We start from the raw sequence: 12,228 nt of genomic DNA on the forward strand, positions 1-12,228 counted from the left end.
GCAAAGTGCCAGAAACTGTAAGAAAGTGCAAGAAATATGCGTCACCAAGCCACGCGCCCTATGAACTATTTCTTTATAGTTCTGGGAAGTAGCTGTTTGTTCTTTGCATTTCTTGCAAGTCAAAATAGCTGTGAGAAACCACTTTCTTGCAAGTCGTTACTTGCACCTGAAACTCTGACAACTTGATATCAATTTTTCTTCCTCTGTAGGAAGCGAACAGCTCGAAAAAGCTATTAAAACAGGACTTGACGCAAACTTTACAAAAAATCCAAAGCTAACGGTGCTCTACTGGATGACAGAATTCAAAGAGATGTTTACCGGAAGTTTTCATAAGTTCATCATCCACGCTGCCACTTCCGTCCCGCTGGTAAATCCCGTTCTAATGTCGGTTCAAATTTGGCGGGCTCCCTGTACACGACCATTACTCGTTTCATTGCGGGAAGATTGCACCCATAGCGTGGTTACGAATCCATGTTGCATTGATTGGTTGGTCAGAGTGATCTTTCATCTCTTGGACAGCTGGGCGATTGGGTTGGGCTTTGCGCTAACTCCGTTTACAGGCGTTTTCATCATATTTATTGGAGCGGTGTGCGTGGCGGATTATCAAGCGGGGTAAGTCTGGACGAAATATGGATGTGTTAAAGTCCAACCGTATTAAACGAATCTATTTACATTAAAACTATATTTCATAATGAAATATGAATATTTATGGAAAAAGTAAGCACCGCTTTAACCTTAGCGGTCAAAAGATCTCAGTGGGGGTATTCATTACTAGTTCTCATTGTCAACAACGTTAGCAAGAAAACGAATTTATGTTAACGAGTTCACAAAAAAGTTGGCTTCATTTCCGAACTTGTGCTTGGAAGGTTTTAAGTTGGCAATTTTGTTTTCAAAATTATGTTGTGATGCGGACATCCGAACTCATAATGAATATCCCAATTACGTGGTTGGAGATGGACTTGATTCAAAATATGAATTTCTACTGTGAAACAGCATTTAATTTTTATCTGTTACCATGAATACCCGTATTTCTTAATTTTGCAGGTGTAAAAAATCCATTTGCAGAGGATCCCTTACAAAATCTCTAAATTTCTACCAGAAGCATCTTCACCTTTACCGGACAACGTTTCTCTTATCGTCCCAACATAACCAACTGGTCCGTGGAAATCTGGTCAATCTAATGGTCACCATGTGCTCCTTGGCAATCCTTAGTTTGTACAGCTGTATCGCACTTCATAGCGTGATGCCGCTCCCGCTCACCCTTTTTTCTTTGACGCTCGTCCTCGAAATCGTTTGCCTCGTCCATGGCGGGATGTATACGACGTATGGAAAACTGTACAATGATAGCGTAGCTGTGATCGACACATTTAAACGGATCGATAAAATTGGGAGGAATAAATACTTGCGGAGAATTGTTAAATCGATGCAGCCAACGAAAATAAAATTCGGTGGGGCGGGTAATTTTCTAGAGGCGTCAACCGCGCTACAATTTAATAGAACCACGGTCGATCAAGCGGTGAGTTTGGTGCTTATGAGAGGCTAAGGGAGACTCGATATTTTATGCAGGTTTTGTAGCTTGGGAAGCTTTATGTTTGAAAAATTAAGGTGTCACACTATTTATGGGACAGCGTGTATGTGGCACTTACAACAAAGTTTGAATTCTTATATAAAAATTCAAACATTCATTATAATGAATGTGGAATAGTAAATAAATCATATTATATTAATTATATTTTTCAAGAGTTAATTTTATGTTAGAAATTACTCATCTTAAATTATGCAATAATTTTCAAAATTTTTTGAAGTAAAGGATTTTAATTAAAGGCATTAATGAAACGAAACCTTAATTTTACTGCATTTTATTGCGATAACTCCAAACCTATTCAATTTCCGGTCTCTGCTCCATCGTTCCCGTTGGAATTTTCAGTTGGAATTTTTTTCAACATTTCTTCATGCTTCTTAAAATCTTCAAGCATCTTATCATACATCTTATTTCCAACGTAGGACCCACCAGCTCCACAAATCACTATTCCTGGGACACCCAAAGGTGCACACACAACGGCTCCGATCAAACCTCCGTGTGTGGCATAAACTGCCCTCGTTGCTACCTCCAGAACATCTATTTTCTTGTCTTTTAATTTGTCTCCTGCTAAATTAGTGGTTGCATTGGCACCAAATTTGGCAACGTTTTCCGGCACTCCTACAGCTTGCAGCCCTTTCTTAACCCCCATGTTCACGAGAGGTTTACCAACTTCCCAGGCATCTAAATGTAAAAAATAAGAAGGATTTAAGAAGAATTATGAATATTTTATAACCATAAATATGTAAATCAGTAAATATCGATTTTAGAAAATAAATAATAATATGTAAAAAAGCATATTAATATTTTACACTTTACCTTTCCAATCAACGCCAGCATAATTCCAACCCAAACCACTATCTCTTTTAGTAACATTTCCTTGGAAAATATTGTACAATTCGCTGTCCTTTACGTACGCCATGGCTTCAGGGGTCAGATCTCTTAGGGGGAAAGATTTTCCGGGGTAGACCCCACGCCCGTCGTCCATCTTGCCAAAATGATTTTTCATATATATCGCGCGATTTAGCCACAAGTAAATACATACTTGCACATAGGTCTTTTTTTGCTTTTTTTCTGTGCACTTAGGTCTTTTCTGAATTGAGCATCGACTGCACTTAGGTCGTTTCTGAATTAAACACCGACTGCACTTAGGTCTTTTCTGAATAAAGCATCCACTGCACTTAGGTCTTTTCTGAATTAGTACGACGATATGCAGATAATTATGTATGAAACTCCTGCTCATATGAAAAAAGCATAGCCTTCCCCCACACGATAAGAAATGTAGCTCTGTTTCCAAGATATATTTTGTCGTATGGCCTTCCCCGAGCCAAGTTTCTCGAAAAGGTTACCTTGCAGCTAACATGTGCATAACATAATTTCTTGGCAAATCTGAATTTTGACACCGGAACAAATTTGTATAACGCCCGGTTTATACTTGGATAATTGTTTAATTGGGCAATAATTACCCGGCTAATTGTTGTTATCCCAAATATGTTATTGAGTGACGCACGGCGAAAGTATAAATTGGTAATGGATAAAATCTATTTAAAAAATAACAAATTCCGCCAGGTAACCTTTTAGAACTTCTGAGGCCATACTTTTTTCACATGAACAGTAGGTGTATAGTTACATATTCTTGTAGAAAGAGTTTAATTTTTATTTGCGACGGCGTATTGATTTTTATTTGATTTTAGTTATACATACTAACTTGTTTTAGAAGTTGATGCCTTGACTTCAGGCAAATTCCTTTGTAAACCAATCGTATTTGGAAAGTTGCCTTTGATCAAACAAAAAAACTCTTCAGTAGATAACTTTGAACTAATTGTTGCAGATTAATTTGCGTACCATTTGATTGAATTTCCTTTGCCAAATCTATAAATTTTTCCCTTTCTTTCTGCATATTGGCTGACAAACTCAACAACTCGCCAATTTTTGCAGAACGTTCCCGAAATTTGGAATCTATTTCATTGTCTCCGCCACCATCAAGGGAGACTAAATTAGATTACAAAACGATTTAAAAATACAAAAAGTGGTTACTAACTAATGATAATAAATACAAAAGGGTGATTACGTAAGTGTAAACGTTTTTGTCGTTGAATAACCCCGAAACGGTTTGTCGTAGCGGGTCAAAATTTTGAACAGAGGAGCATGTTATCCTCAGATTGGTGTGTGCAAAAATTCAACTCTCTAAGTAGAGAGTTGAATTGACTGTGGCGAAGGCAATTTTGGAAGTACTTCCAAAATTGCCTTCGCCACAGTCCTCAGAAGTTGAAGTTGAAACAGTCATTTCAACTCTTTCCAAACTCCGTCTAAAAAATTCGGTCTCCGCAGAATTTTTTTTCTTCTCACGTATCCGACCCAAAAGCCCATTTGACTTACATCGGGGGATTGTACAGGTATTTCACTATTCGAAATGATTTTTATCCCAAATCTAGCTTCAAGGTCCTTTGCATTATCTTGCCGTCTGAGAAGACGCTGCGTCATCATGAAAAATCACCTTATTTATTTATTTACCATACCATTTAGGAAAATATTATTCTAAAAGTGGTTTCAATACACGGTCCACATAATACTTTGCAGATATCTTCACTTTTTACGTGACTTTGATAAGTAGGAGGAGACCACGACCCGACATTGCACCCACCACCATAAACTGTTTAAAAAAGTTCTCCTCACGGGGAAGCACCAACTTGCATGAATTGTTTTCGGCATTTGTCGTGTAGTATGCTCTTCGAACCAATTAGTAACTTCTACGGAAAATAGTCCTTCGTCAATTGCCAGCAATAACTCACTCCTATCCTCAACAGAAAATTTAAATAAAATTTTTAGCAAACACGGACGAGATTTTTTTCCTGTTTTTCGGTCAGCTGATGCACACGAGTTTTCCGACGAAGTCGATTCTTCAAAATCTTAATTTCTCTTTTTACTCAAGGCTTAGACACCCCAGCCTTACGGGAAATTTACTTTTGGGGCGGTGGATTTTACGTTTACAAAAAAAAACGTTTACACTTACGTAATCACCCTTTTGTATTCGTATTTGTTATTTTCTCACCTATAGCGTCAGATTTTAGTTGAGAAACACAAAACTCTTAGCTTGATTCAATCCGATCTTGTTTGCATTCCTCTTGAGAAGTCTTATCCCACAAAAGTGTCCCTTGCGCTAAGTATTCTCGTTGTTGATAGCTATTGGTCAAAATTTTCGCATTGTTCTTCTCCCACGCTAATTTCTCAATTTCTTTAGCTGTAGTGGCAGATAGTTGCTGTTGCCTTTGTTCTGCGGCTGCTACGTCTCTTTGAAACTCTTGAAATGCTAATGGATATTAATTAGATTAACCAAAAGTATAAAGTAAGTTAGCAGATGTCCATAAATTATGGCATGCTGAAGGAGGATAACATTTTTTGTGACATGTGCAATTAGTGTAAGAGAGGTCTGAAAAATCGGGATTTTTGCGTGACATAATTTATGAACGTTCTCTTAAGTTGTTTGTCTTACCTGGAACAGGCGTGTGAGAAGATGCCCATTGACCTGTCGCAAAGTCGTGTGTCGCTGACCGGTATCCATCCGAAACTAAATAAAGTTAATTACGATTTTGCCCTTTTAACATAATGCATGCAAGGACCTCGAATAATTAATAATTAATTTAAGTTTTATAACTGACCAGTAAATTGACAGCTCCACGAAGATGTTGGTTGGCTATAGTTAGAACTTGAGCCAAGGCTTGGAAGATTGCCACGCCAAGTCATTTCTAAATTATAAAATTGCGTAGTTCCGCTACTTTGAGAGATGGTGCGTAATTTTTAAAAGTCGAATATTGTTGGAGAGGGATCAAAACGTTGCTACCAAATCAATAGTTTGCTATATCTGCTGATCGTTCCATTCGTACAAAAAAATTAGCAGATGTAGTGACGAAGATGCAATGAGAGAGCAACTGAATGAGATCTTTAGGATTGAAAGGTTGATGCAAAATAAATTACTCTGTCTATGAAATAAATCCTCATGAACTCCTCATGAAGACTACATACGTATGTATGTAGCTAGTAACAAAAAATGTGGATTTTCATGAGCTCCTAGCAAAACCCATGAGCATTTGAAGAATGGCTAATCCTTCCTTTCTTTAATCCAAATCCAGTGATACATACATACATACATATGCACATTTAATAAAGTCATGTATACAAGTTTTCTTGCTCGTTATAAAGCTGTTACCGTTGGATCTTTCCTTGCATGTACAAATTAATGTGGCAGCTGAATAAAATTTAATTTAGTCTGCCTTCGCAACTGTTGCAATTAACAATAATTTTTTGTGATAAAGTTAAGCTTCAAAATTACTAAGGTGGTAATACATACATACATACATTTGTATTCATAATAACTATTTTTAACCTTTATGTACATGCATATTGATCCTTTAAAAAAGTATTTAAAATAAATTAAAAACAAGTAATTCTCCAGGTCAAAATGGATCAAGACGGTTGCAGCCAATTAGGCAAATTGTCGCAACTCCCAAAAAATTCCATGTTGAATGAACTCATAATTTCGGAGGCGAAATATGACCTAGTCATCCGCATAACGGAGGATGCCGGTGGGTGGATCTCCCTTCACAAAATGCTTCTAGCACTAAAAGCCCCAAAACTTCTGGAAGCTCTGGAAAATGACGGGAATAAGGGAATGGACGAAGAGGAAATTGAGTGGGTTAAGTGGCCCAGTAAAATAAGTTTGATCTCCTTCAAAAAGTTTCTTGCTGTGAGTAATTAAATAATTTTATTTTGATCGATGTAGCATGTTCCTTACATGGAAAATGTGCATAATGCTAGGTTAGAGTTAATTTTTAATCTTGGGGCCCCTTAATAAATTATTTAACAAAAATCACGATAAACCCCAATCGCCCCCTTAACATGTGTCACGTGTGCTTATCATTGGAACCTTTGACCTTCCCCCTCCCCCTTTCGTGTTAAATAATTTATGAACGGCCCCTCGGTCATTGTTCGGAAACGTTCATAAAATATGTAATGCGACATTAACAATTTTTCTATCCTTCGTTCCCCCCTCGTAACGGGTTACACCCACTTTTTAACATGTGACGCAGTTTGATAGGTAACGCAACAGCCCGACCCCTCCTTCCCCCGTTACATATTTTATGAATATTCCCTTACGTTATTACATGTATGTACTTCAATTCAATTCAATCAAGTTTACAATAAATTTACGTCTGTACTTTAATTAGTGGGTCTATAACGGAACCCCCGGTTCTGAAACAACTGAGGAAGACGTATCAGCATTGCTTCAGATTGCAAAGGACTATGAAATTTTTGAATTGGCAGAGTGGTGTGAGCAAATGTCGGTTCCTATGACAACTAGCACAATTATGCCCTTAATGCATCAGGGTTTGGTTTCCGGAAATGACGAACTTGTCACAAAGATACTTTATGCATTGGCTAGGTAATTAATGGGAATGAATAATTGTAATTTAAAAATGTGGTAAAATTGTTTAAATATTTAGCGACCAAGAAGAAATACTTCCGTTAAACCCTTTCGTAAAATTGGGCCTGCGACACCAAGCCGAGGAAAGAGCCGCCAATGCCATCCACACGGCAAACATTTTTGACGCGTTATTTCGGTTTTAATTAAATTTTAAAGTAATTAATTTCAATTGTAGTTTTTAAATTGGGTTTTGCCTTTAGGGGAAGTAACACTAAAACGGATTCCAAGAACATCGTTCCTTTGCACAGATTCCTTTGCAAAACCGGAACCAACAGCATGTACAATAATCACACAACTTCGGGTAATTAATTTGAAAAATGCTTTTAAAAATCAATTAAAATCTAACTAGGAACGTTCATATATTACGGCATCAAAAAGATGGGTGGGTGGTTTTTGGTCAACGATCATACTCGTTTTAACATGAGTGGGATGGGGAAGGGGTGGGTGTGTGGTGTAAAATTCGGTATTCTTTGATGACGTAATATACGCACAGAGCTGGGATAATCCTAATTAAGGGTTATGGATTTTAATCCCGGGTTATGGATTATTAATCCCTAATCCGGCAATGAGAGTTTTTCCAAGAGTAATCCTAATCCATAATCCCGATTTTTCTGGAATTAGAATTAATCCGGGAATAATTCCATTGAACGTCATTAATCCATAATCGTGATTACGGATTACTAATCCAGATTAATCCTAATCATGATTATTAATCATATGTGCATGGACTGTTCCTCTTTAACTTTCTAACTTTTTAAATTTTATTTAGTTGAACATTACACCTATATTGGAGTCTGCTGCAAACTCTTTCACCAAAAAACTTCTCCCCGACCCCCTCGCACGGTTGCCTTACACCGTTTCTATATTCAACCCGACCACGACAACGTTTACACAACCGTCCCCTCTGTATATGAAGGGATGACCACTGCAAAGTACGAAGGAAGCGTGGGCTACGTCTACCCGAATCCTGAGACTGGCACTGTCCCCGTTTTCGAGTATTATAGCGCAGTGGACAAAAATCACTTTTACACAAAAGACTGGAACGAGTGTAAAACTAGAGATAGACACTATAATTATGTTGGCATTGCTTTTTATGCATTTCCGTAAGATGCACAATTACTCAGATGTGTACGGTACATAGATATGTAATAAACTTGAGTTTTCCTTTGCGATCGTAAGTGTAAACTATAGTTTACTCATCGACTACGTACATAGTTTAACTATGTATGTATGTAGTCGATGAGTTATTAACAAAATTTCGAATCATTAACCTCAAGGATTTGGACAAATCTAAATTTTTTGGAATACGTGATATAACGTATGTATGTATGTATTTGGTCCTCAAGGGGCAGTGGTCACGGTCAACGGTATATCATATGAATTTTGTGGCGGATTTTTTGCATACACGATATGACATATTTGGTCTATTTTTATTAACTCATGTAACAATAATGTACACAATGCTTTAATTAAAATTAACCCCAGTTTCATAACAAAGATTGGACTACCTGCATACATACATTCTCATAATAAAAACTGTCTTGACAGTATGTTTATTTAAAATTAATTAAATTTTCGTAACAAAATTAACCAAATTTTCATAATAGAAATTAGATTATTTATATTATAAATGCAATTTCGTAACATTAATTTACCAGGATTTTTCCTCCCTAAAATAAGTACACGAGGTCTTACACCAAATTTACTGTATGTCATTGTTTTCCTTACTGCCGTGTAACATACATAAATAAATACATATCGTCGCTGTAGATCCATAACCTGCCAAGTTGAAAACCAGTTGGAAGCATAAAATGCCAAGTTGAAAACCAGTTGGAACCATAACCTGCCAAGTCTGTTTTCGTGATTTTTCAGGAGAGCGTAAAAACCCGAACCACATGATTGTTGGTTGAAGGAATCGCAGTAATTGATTTTTTCACTGTTTAATGTTGAATGTAAATTTAAATTTCATCCAAACAATTTCAAATTTTGCATGAACATGCATACATATATTCTTAATCATAATGTTGCATCAATTCCCATTTCGATCGCTATAAATTTTTCAGGAAAAATATAAAACCAAATTTTTTACGGTTTTTGATTTTTCCTGAAAAATTTATAGCGATCGGAGCGGGAATTGATGCCATGTTATGGTTAACAATATATTTATGCATGTTCATGCCAAATTTGAAATTGTTTGGATGCAATTTAAATTTGCATTCAACATTAAACAGTTCCTAGATCGCATAGATTAGCCATCTTGCCACGAGTTTTTCGAGCAAGAGAAAGCCAAATGTTATAAATTTTGTCAGTTTTTGATCTTTAATATCTCCGGAACTAGGTGGTCAATAGTTTTTTTGAAATAGCCATTTTATCGCTAGCTAAATGCCAAATTTTTATAGACTAAAATCGCAATACACCCCAAAACAGACTTGGCAGGTTATGGTTCCAACTGGTTTTCAACTTGGCATTTTATGCTTCCAACTGGTTTTGAACTTGGCAGGTTATGGATCTACAGCGACGATATGCATGTATGCACATAAACTATAACTCCCCCTATTCTATTATGGGGTCATTCCTCCAAATATTTTCCAAATTTGTCCTCAAATTTGGAAACGTTGTCGCTATTCTTTTTAAAAATTTGGAGCAACTTACCATATTAGTAACGCATTTATCCTGACAATCCGGATATTTAGTAAGCAGTTTAAACCTTTTCATACCCTTCAGAGGTAGCGGAACGTGCACATCTCGCACCGTGAGGGATTCTCCATGCAGGAAATATTTGCATAAAAAAGACGCACACATTTCAAACCATTCCTCATCATTTAACATGTCATAAAAACATTCAACTTTCGAAACTACGAATTTCTCCAAGACGGGAAATTGCTTGGCATACTTGACACGCCTCCCTGATTTTGAAAATTTTAAGTTAAGCCCTGGAACTTTGGGGGAATATCCTGTCCCAGCCTCAACTTGGTAATAGTGCCGACAAATCGAAATTTCTAACCACCTTAATTTTTGAAACACCTTGCATGGGCAGCGTGATTGTTGTGGCGCGAATTAAAGTACATGATTTCGGGGGGATGATATTCACCCCGGAAAATTTCAGTTTTTCCAATCTATCCGAAAATGTGGCCAGAATTACGTAGTGATCCTTAGATTTGTTTAAAATGTCGATTTGAAATTCTATCCGGGTCAGAAAAATTGACCGCGTTACGATTGAAAGTGGTCGTCTTTTAATTGCTTTATCCAATCTGAGTGAGATTCCCTGAATGGATAAATTTTGCGAGAGGAAATATTCCACTAAATCTTGTGGAAAGGTTTTACCCTGCAAAATTTTCAAATTCGGGAATAATGCCACGATTCCGAGGATCGTTTCCTGGCTGATTGTACGAACCACGTTGAGCGACATTTTACCCAAAAACAGCCTTTGAGGCAGGTCAATCCCGAGTTTAGTAATGTTCGGAAATGTGACAAGGGTTGGGAGCATGACAAAAGGGAGGAACATTTCACGGGTAAATTTTTGTGGGGAGAAGCGTACGCATTTTAAGAAGGGGCAAGATGAGAATAAGGAGAGAATTTGGGCGGGAATGGGTTCCCCCCCGTGGGGGAAGTATTCCAGGTGGAGCTCAGTGATGCGGGTGGTGGAAGAGGAGGAGATGAATGTTTGAATAAGATGGGAGGCCTCGGGAGACATTTGGGGGAAGTTGAAATTGTAGAGGTGGACACGTTTGTGGGGGTAGGACCGGGTATTGGTCGGGTCGAGGTATTCCCCCGTGTTGAACGGGGTGAGTTCGACGAGGGGGCGGGATACAAGGTGTTCTCGAGCGGCTTCTTCCCACCCGCGGGAAACGAAGGTGACGCTGTCGAGAAGGTCGGTGGTGGGGACGTAGGACAGGATTACGCTGAGGATCTGGAAGTTACATAATGTTGAGAAATTATTATGAAAGTTAGTTAAAATTGTTGGAAATTCGAAGAAAATATCGGAAATTAATGGAAATTCGTGGAATCAACTTATGTAAATTAGAAAAAATTAAACTAACAATGGAACCTCTTTTTCAGGCTACACCTGGCTCGACTAGCGAGTTATGTCAAAAAATCAAGCCAAAAATTAGGAGTCACATGACACTAATCTTTCCGTTGAATGGCCTCTTTGAAGAAAAATATTGGGGGTCAAAGTTCGCACTCCTCCCTGGTTTTCGCCCCAAGGAGGAAGAGCCAAGAGAATTTGTGTAAAAATTGAACTTAATCGCTAAATATTTCTCTTCAAAGGAACCAATGAAGAAAATTGTCACGTGACTCCTATTAATAATTTCTGCTTGATTTTTTGACATAAACTCGCTAGTTGATCCCGGTGTAGCTTGAAAAAAGGTTCCATTGTAAGTAACAGAAATATCTAGATAAATGCTTAATTTGCTTAATAATTTAACCCAAAATCTTACCTCTGGTAGAACAACGGCGAGGTGTGGGGGTTGGGAAATATGGCCTTCCAAACCTCGGGGTTCCAAATCCATTTTGGGATGATTTTTGACAGATCTGAATTACCAGAATTAGAAATGAACTAAATGATTACTTGATAACGCCAAGAATAAAAAACATGTAGTGCGAAATACTTATTACCGGGGCTATTTGCAGATATACAATGTTAGAGGAGTCACTTGGTAAAATCACTCGCCTTCTTGCTGGACAAAGTTCAAGGGAGAACTGGACGGTGAGAAGTCGTGATGCTATTATGAAAAGCCAGTTGTCAAGTTCATTTTTACTTGGGATGGGACATTAGTGAAGTCATAACTTTCCAGGAAATCAAATGTTTAATTAGTGTTTCTCACGGGTCGGGTTCTTGCAAATCCGAAACCCGAACCCGAACCCGGTACCAATGATCCGAAACCCGAGGCCAACCCGAACCCGAAGAACCCGTACCCGTTTGCAGGGACCCGAACCCGAACCCGAACTGGCGGTTCAAATCCGAAACCCGAACCCGAAAACCCGAAAATATTTTTAATTTTAAGGCATGGGCTGAATTTGTACTTTAAAATTATTTAAAAGCTTAAAAATCAACAATATTTATAATATTTCAAAAACTGCCCCAGAGTGGCTTTCCGAGACCTTTAGAAATTTGAAAATCAGTCCAAAATTGGATAATTGTTTCCAGTTTGACGTTTCCAATATT

The 12,228-nt window shown here is 37.7% G+C and overlaps 2 protein-coding genes and 2 long non-coding RNA genes across 4 annotated transcripts; 1 reads left to right on the plus strand and 3 right to left on the minus strand.

The window, feature by feature from the left end:
* Nucleotides 1–1,800: 1,800 nt before the first annotated feature.
* On the minus strand, nt 1,801–2,622 carry LOC118439515. Its single transcript, XM_035860897.1, has 2 exons — nt 2,399–2,622; nt 1,801–2,263 (listed from the first exon to the last, which is right to left on the minus strand). The coding sequence occupies exons 1-2, from the start codon at nt 2,586–2,588 to the stop codon at nt 1,884–1,886; spliced, it is 570 nt and encodes a 189-aa protein (XP_035716790.1). The 5' UTR covers nt 2,589–2,622; the 3' UTR covers nt 1,801–1,883.
* Nucleotides 2,623–2,736: 114 nt separating this feature from the next.
* LOC118439509 lies at nt 2,737–5,487 on the minus strand. The gene is made up of 5 exons (XR_004837461.1): nt 5,239–5,487; nt 5,073–5,147; nt 4,632–4,889; nt 3,425–3,571; nt 2,737–3,356 (listed from the first exon to the last, which is right to left on the minus strand). It is a non-coding gene; the product is annotated as an uncharacterized LOC118439509 (long non-coding RNA).
* A 292-nt stretch (nt 5,488–5,779) lies between these two features.
* Nucleotides 5,780–8,230, plus strand: LOC110861038. The gene is made up of 6 exons (XM_022110153.2): nt 5,780–5,913; nt 6,033–6,323; nt 6,805–7,019; nt 7,081–7,197; nt 7,262–7,362; nt 7,831–8,230. Exons 2-6 carry the CDS (start codon nt 6,039–6,041, stop codon nt 8,166–8,168), a joined length of 1,056 nt encoding a protein of 351 aa, XP_021965845.2. The 5' UTR covers nt 5,780–5,913; nt 6,033–6,038; the 3' UTR covers nt 8,169–8,230.
* Nucleotides 8,231–10,863: 2,633 nt separating this feature from the next.
* LOC118439517 lies at nt 10,864–12,052 on the minus strand. Its single transcript, XR_004837466.1, has 3 exons — nt 11,679–12,052; nt 11,501–11,594; nt 10,864–10,971 (listed from the first exon to the last, which is right to left on the minus strand). It is a non-coding gene; the product is annotated as an uncharacterized LOC118439517 (long non-coding RNA).
* Between the last annotated feature and the right edge of the window lie 176 nt (nt 12,053–12,228).

Source organism: Folsomia candida, unplaced genomic scaffold, assembly GCF_002217175.1.
Source record: "Folsomia candida strain VU population unplaced genomic scaffold, ASM221717v1 Fcan01_Sc037, whole genome shotgun sequence".
Taxonomy (NCBI): Eukaryota; Metazoa; Arthropoda; class Collembola; order Entomobryomorpha; family Isotomidae; genus Folsomia; species Folsomia candida.